Source organism: Haplochromis burtoni, unplaced genomic scaffold, assembly GCF_018398535.1.
Source record: "Haplochromis burtoni strain Fernald_Lab_line unplaced genomic scaffold, NCSU_Asbu1 Contig_22, whole genome shotgun sequence".
Lineage (NCBI taxonomy): Eukaryota > Metazoa > Chordata > Actinopteri > Cichliformes > Cichlidae > Haplochromis > Haplochromis burtoni.
In genome coordinates this window covers 1,990,408-1,997,822 of record NW_024582383.1, presented here as the reverse complement: position 1 = coordinate 1,997,822, position 7,415 = coordinate 1,990,408, and the positions used below count along the sequence as shown (strand labels likewise).

Here is a 7,415-nt window from a genome sequence, read left to right as displayed (position 1 = left end):
TGACCCGGGAGCACTCAGACACACATCAGACGACAGACAGATGGCACACAACGACAACACTAACAGTGTCTCCTTTACCCCCCCCTTTTTTTTTCTTTTTTCTCTTTATGGGTACCACACAAAATGCAAGGCCAGTGATGCATGCTACAGGTGGCGAAAGACTGTGCCGGTGGATGGGGGCATGCATTTGTTTTCCTCCCGCTTGGCTCGCTGACGATCGTTCAACGTCTCTTCAGCTCAAACAAACCCCCACCCCACCTCTCCCCCGTCTGGCTCTGCTGCTACAGCCAAAGCCCAGCCTACGTTTTCACCTAAAAAGCGGCTTTATTTTATACGCAGACGAGGGTCGGATAATACTTGTGCGCGCATTCCCGTTTTAGCCATGATGCACCTGGGGTTAAAAATACTGTCTGTAAATCAGAGAAAAGAAACGTCCCCTTCCCATGTCGTCTTTTTTTTTCCTTTTCTTGGAGATATGAGGGCATCTACAAGGTCTCCCGCGCCCCTTTCAAACATTTACACCGAACAATGCCGATGGAGAGGAAGGACACGCGTACATTTACACACTGAAGTAAAAGTAAAAACAATACTGTTATAAATAAAGACAGGTTCTGTCGTGACAACAGAGGTACTGAGGGCAGGCAGGCAGGCACGATGTTAAAGGGTGTGTGTTCCTGGGCACACAAACGCACACACTCCACAGACGTGTTCTGGAATAACACCGGGTTTAACATTGAACACCTAAAACAATTAAATTAAAAAAAATAAAAGAAATCACTGTACAGGCAGAAGTTGTCGTAAGCCCACCCCCCCAAGAGGTGTTTCAGCTGGCCTACGTTATAAGCCTGAACCCGAAGCCCAGAGGTGGCGTCCTTTGGGCCTCTAATTGCAGAGTGATCTCCCACGTTTCCTCCCTGAAGACGTGTCTTTGAAAGCCCGCTCAGAAAAACAAGGAGACGAAATAAAAAAAAGAAAAGAAAATCTCCAATATAATCACGGGTATAAGAATTGGCGGCAAAACTTTTTTTTTCTTTCCTCTAGGATCAAGGTTTATATGAAAATAAGTCATGCTTCATGCTAAATACATCGTTTATCTTACATGATCTTTGAATAAAAAAGATTTGCTTTTTATCTTATTTACAAGCACCCATGCAATATAACTGAGAAAGTCCTGCAGGTCAAATTGCTTCAATTAAGAAAAAGGAAAAAAATAAAATATTTTCTAACCTTTTTACAGAGTTGCCCGCACAGGGGCAAATTGCTTATATCTTTATGAGGGTAGAGTGAGGGTAAACAGACACAAACAGAAACCTAAACCCACAGTTCATGTATATAGTTCTTTGTCAAATGAAGAGGAAGGTGGTGGCAGCTACTGGCAGCTATGATATCTATACCAGGTGTCTACGTCGTCTAATGGAGAGAAGTACGAGGGGGTGGAGGGAGGAGGTTTTACATTATGCAACAACAACAACAAAATGAAGGAGATATTGCCTCAGACCCGGCACACTATCCGTCTCTATGGTGATAAAACATGACCTTTTTTTTTTTAAATTTTAATATATTTATTCTTAAATACTATGAGTGCTCTTGAAATAAACCATGTCTTTACCCATGATGCTTTTTATTATAAGTGGCGTAAAATAAGTGCATGAATATATATCACATTGGGTTTTACATTTATTTCCACACTTAAGGTCACTCGCTCTCTCTCGTCAGCTCTACTACGCCATCTTTGAACTTTTTTTGTGTTTGTTTTTTTTCTTGTCAGCTGTCGTATCGGCTACATGAAGCAACCTGGTCGCTTATCTTTGGCACAGTCTCACATTTGTGCTCGTGGATGTAGGAGAGTGATGCCGGCGGGCGGCCGACCCGCCTTTGCCGGCATCACTGCAAGATTGCTACAGATTCACATAGAAACAAACAGGTAAGACAAACAGCCATCATCAGCTCCCGCCCTCCCCCTCCCGGCAACGTGACTCGGTTTTGTCGCGCTCGTCCAAATTAGTGACAAAACGTGCTTTTGTTTTTTCCTTTTTTTATGGCTTTCATCCCCTTTTTAAACAACAAAAAACCAACAAAGACATATGAGAAATACCCATCGATGTTTAGTGTTGCTGAACATGTAGGAAAACATAGATTTTTGATATTGCCACAAATAAGTAGGATTCACCTAATGCCCTGCAGATAGATAGAGGGAGATGACAAGTGTCCGTTGAGACTAATGCTGTAGTAATGTTACCTGTTGACCTAGTTGTGTGTGTGTGTAAATCTGTGTGTGTGTGCTTGGAGCTATAAGCCGTCTGTGTGTGTGTCTATGCTTTGTTCTATGTGTGTGTGTCTTAGTTTCTCAGGGCCTCTTTCTGCTCCTTCTGGCCCTTGGCGGTGCGGTTTGTGATGTTGTTGAGGCAGGCTCTAACCCCCGCCAGGTGGAGCAGCGATCCCGCCGCCTCTTTCATCTCCTCGTCGTCGCTCTCCGGCGGCTTCTCCACCGTCGCCGCGCGCCGCTTCTTCAGCGGCAGCGTGTCACTAATGCCTCTCGCTCGGCTTTTGGTCCAGGGCAAACTGCTCCCAGCCAGAGTCCCGGCTCCCCCCAAACTACGTCTCTGTCCGCGCGGGGGCTGCTGGGAAATGTAGGTAGTGGTGGTGGCGGCAGTGGTGACGTGAGAGTCCAGTGGGATCTCCCGGGGCTCGGGTTTGACGTCTGATTGGATTTCCACGGCGATAATGTCGTCGTCGTCCACGGGGGAGGAAGGGGAGGTGACCTGGGAGGAGCACAGCCTGCTGGGGGATTTGGCGGTGCTGTAAGTGTGGTCGTCCTGGAGGTCCTCGCCGCAGGGCGGAGGAGAGTAGCAGGTTGGGCTGTCCTGTCCTCGGCTTAGATAATCGCCCAGGGATGATCTGTATGGATCGAGGACACAGAGCGGGAGAGAATAACGTTACTCGTGCTGTCACACTGCCAGGCGGGCTGCCTGCCTGGACCTGCTTCACTCCACTGACACTCAAGCGTCTCTGCTTTACTAGAAAAAAAGTTCAGGTTCTAATCTATCAGCCACAAATAGCTCCCTCGGGCCTCATGCGCATATTTCTGAGGTCAGATAAAAGCCCGTATTTCACAAAGACTCAGCCTTCCTTTTCAGAAACGAGCTGCCTCATTTTCAGATTGCCACCTTTGCGCCCCCCACCCCAATGACACAGTGCATTTTTAGCAGCGCCCATTGTCTGGAAGGTTGCTCAGCACATAAAGAACCTTGCGAACTCTAAAGTCAGAGCGCCTCGACGGTGACGATTCTGCGGCGAGGCCGTTTAACTGTTCGTCCTCGTTACACTGCGACGCGCATTTTGCTCTATTAGTCGGGAGACACTTTTCGCTGTAAAGCGTCAAAGGACGGCGTGGGGTGGGGGGTAATCCTGACAACCCATAAATCAAAAAGTAGCTTCAGCAGCGTGCCCTGTCCCCCCGGACATCCCCCCCTCCCCCCAGAATGAGAGCGTGAGCATATTAATATCTCATAAGAAAAACATGCACTCCCTTACAGTGATCAAATATTCACTGCAAACCTTTAGTGAGCCTTTCGGGTATGTTTAATTCATTATGCAGTGCAGGCCATCATACTCTCGTGCTCCTGTGATGGATGTGCATGTCCGTGCATGCTCCCAATGTTCTTTGAATCACGAGGCCTCTCCCTCTAATAAACCTGTTTGTGTTTGTGTGTCTGCGAGAGGCCATTATATAAACACACCTGGATGAAACGTCGTGCACGGCGGGAAGCGTGTGAACGCCTCTGACTTTCGAGCACAATAAAGATGTAATTATGTAAACTATCAGTGGAAAATTTGGGAGCTCCCCGAGCTTTGTGCCACTGCATGTAGGTGCAGGCGTGTCTGTGGGAGAGGGAATGCGTCTGTGCAGCCCCCGCTGGTGTTAATTATACGTTTGAAGGCAGCAGGAGCAAAGTTTACCCACCTTATGGCCGAGGTTCTGCTCCCCACAGGGCTTACAGGTAAGGGTCTGATAACAGGGAAGAGGGCCTGGCTCCTGACACGGGCGCCATTTTGGATCACACCTCGAGGAACTGAAAGAGAGAGCAGATGGAACATCAGTTACACGCAAGACACGAATCAGTTTCAGTGACAAGCGGAGGGATAAGAAAAAAAAAAGCCAGCAACAGAAGAAGCTCCTAAAAAACAAAAACCTCTCAGATCCGACCTCCACGAGACCCGGGAGCAGCTCGATGAGCATCCACTGTCCATTCGAGGAGGCCAACGGGGCAATATTGATGAGCGAGGCAAGGTTAAATTGAGCAGGAAAGCGTCATAAATGAGTTAAGGCCGCTGCAAATCATTCAATTACCAACGACCGCTGGGCACGGCCAAATCCAGCCTGCCTGATACAGCAGCCGCTGGAACGCAAAGGGGGAAACCGCAGATCTGAAAATCTGAAAGGCACATCTGTTTCGAACCCAAGTGTTAAAATAACCAAGTAAATCTATTTTTTGAGGGAGAAAAACGGGACAAATTCACATCTTTTTACGTTACTAATTTATCTGCTGATCTTTTTTATTGGTTCGTCTCAAATGTCAGAAAACAACATTTTCCACAGCGGGTTAGTATTTTGAAATTAAAGCTGCAGATAAAAATGATTCAGTGTCTATTTCATGAAACCGTCATTAAATTTCACTTTTTCCCCCGTTTCATCTGAACCTGCAGCCTGAACAGGTCTCTCTTGTAAATGAGACTTTGTGTATAAATAAAGGTTAAATAAAGACATTCAATGACTTTATATTTTTTTACCTTCAAACTTTATTCAGTGAAGAAAGTCTTTTACTGATTAATGGCTGTGTGGCAAATACATTCAGTGGTTATCTAGGCAACAAGACTTCCATTTCTTTGTGTCAGACATGAATATAATAGTTATCATGACTTTTTCAACTAACTTTTAACTACTTGATCACATGACAAATGGCCTATAAGACTTCCATCATTAGCATTAAACTTGAAGGTGAACTAGTAGCTCAACAGATCGGTGTTAACGCCACAGTAAGAAGCTCAAAGAACCCTCAGCAGACCTGCGACATCCGACTGCGTTGGGCAGCGAGCTCTATTGTTGTGGAAGAAGTTTGTCTTCCAACAGTCGTCCATCTGGTCGAGGCAAGAAAAGCCTTGGTCAGGGAGGAGGAAGTGTAGCCAGTGGTCACGCAAACCAATTTTCAAAGAAACTAAAGAACCCACCAGAAGGACAACTCTGCGGCACTCTGCCTAAGTGCCATTTTACTCCGCTGAAAAAACAGGCATATGGCAAGCCCACCTGGAGTTTACCAAACGATACTTTCTGCAGACTAATGAGACAAAGATTGAATTCTCATGTCTGGAAAGCCAAGCTTTTCTACTGGCAAAGACAGGTGCTGCTAATCACCTCGCTAATGTGGTCACCACATTGAAGCATGATGTGACTGGTGCAGAATACAGAGAGGTCACTGGAGAAAGAAACCCACACAGACAACATCCTGAAACACACGGTCGTGGAAATGGACTGGCTTCGGAACAACTTGGGCCTAAAAATCTGTAGTGACAGACGAAGGTTACGGCTTACAAACCTGAGCCAATCTAACAGCAGGCAGAAAAACGTCCAACCTTTCACCTTGATATTTTAATATCGTGTGTGTGCAGCTAATGTATGGAAATTAGCTTAGTTGCTCCTTTTTGCTGAGAGTTACGCAAGAAGATTGATATTATTCTCGTGATTGTACGGTAAATGTAGAGCTGCAGCGCTAGTTAGCTTAAATTAGCTCAGTTCAGCATAAGATAGAAACACTTAAACAGCAAAAAATATGATATATATTCATTTATTTTTGATTTCCTAAAAGTTGCTGTCTGGTGGCAGACAGTTTATATTAACTTTAAAGAGAACCACCCTGACTGTTAGCTTTTCTTTCCTCTCTTCACGCTACACCAAGCTAACTGGCTGCTAGCTGTAGCTTCATATTTAAAGTACAGACAGTTGACAACATTTAAGAAGCTTCAGTCTTTCAAATAAAGTCACTTTTATGTGTGTAGAACAGGCGTTTATGCAAAGTGTTTTCCAGCTGCCCCAAAAATTATTATATTCAAAACTATAAAGAATGAAAACGCCGAGCTAACCACAAATCATGAAGAATAGATAAAAAAACAAATATAACCAAAGTAATCACTGAAAGAATAAATGTAAATACAGCACTGGGTTAAAAATACTCAGGAGGCAGCGCAGCTACTAGTCAGAAGGGTGGTGGTTCAGTCCATGGCTGCTCCAGTCTGCATGCCAAATATCCTCGGGCAAGTTACTAACCCCAAGTTTCTCTCCGATGCATCCATCAGTGTGCGAGTATGTGTTACGGTTAAATCACTTAAGGATAAAAAATAGTGCTTGGGTGATTGAAGCATGTTGTATAAAGCGCTCTGAGTCATCAGCTAGTGTAGAAAAATGCTATATAAGAACCAGCTGATCATCATAATAAAGAAAAGTGATTAAAAGTGCTGTTTAAAAACAGTCATCTAACTTTCAGTAATACAGCGATAAAAACATCTTCCCCAATGAATCGCGCAGTGACTCAGGTCTGTGAAATTTCGACATATGGTTTTAATTTGTAATTATGAAAGAGATTGTAAACTAAGGGTGGACAAAGTAAACTTTTACAGCTAACCTGCAATCAAGATGCTGGAGAAATAATGTAAAAAGGTTTTTTAGTATTCAGGGTGTTTAAGTATATACTAGAACTTTTTCTAGTTTACAACAATGCCTTAGCTGGAAAAACATTTCAGATTTAAGACAAACATTAAGAAGTTCCACATGATAATTTGTTTCTTAAGCCATTTCAGATTTTCCACCGAGGCCAAAGTCTTGTCTCTGGTTTCCTACTCAGACTGGACTGTGGCAGACCAGAAGGAAGATCTAAACAGGTTTTAAGCTTTAATTGTAATTTATGTGAATCTATATATAGTTTCTACACAGATTATACACTTTGAAGAGAAGAGAAAAGAAGAGCGTACATCTGATCCAAAAGCTCTCATTATTCAAGGCTGGCTGCTCACCACAGTCATCCCAGTTCACTGGAACAGCTGTCATTTTCATCTCTGGGGTCAGTTTGTGTTTCGCAAACGATGACCTGCTGTTTCCTTTTGTCTGCCGCAGAAACATTTGTTAAGGTGTGACTGTGAACACCGTTCATCAAGCCATCAATACACTGCAGCTGAAGCATTTTTGGGAGGAGGGGTTAAATCTCAGCCCATACAGTAAATTTATGATCGATGTTATGAGCAGAAATTTAATTTGCCTCGAGAACCACAAGCTCATTAAAACATACAAGTCCCCCCCCCCCATGTGGAAAGCAATCTTGTATATTTGGTTCATGTTGCCACACACACACACACACACACACACA

The 7,415-nt window shown here is 44.3% G+C and overlaps 1 protein-coding gene across 2 annotated transcripts in view; it reads right to left on the bottom strand.

The window, feature by feature from the left end:
• Positions 1-423: 423 nt before the first annotated feature.
• Positions 424-7,415, bottom strand: part of ches1 (checkpoint suppressor 1) — a 75,104-nt gene continuing 68,112 nt past the window's right edge. For both annotated transcript variants that reach the window (XM_005917084.2, XM_014332029.2), the window contains exons 5-6: positions 3,965-4,073; positions 424-2,898 (exon numbers count right to left, since the gene is read on the bottom strand). In XM_005917084.2, the coding sequence (XP_005917146.1) occupies positions 2,340-2,898; positions 3,965-4,073 (668 nt within the window). In that variant the 3' untranslated portion in view covers positions 424-2,339. The remainder of the gene's footprint in view (positions 2,899-3,964; positions 4,074-7,415) is intronic.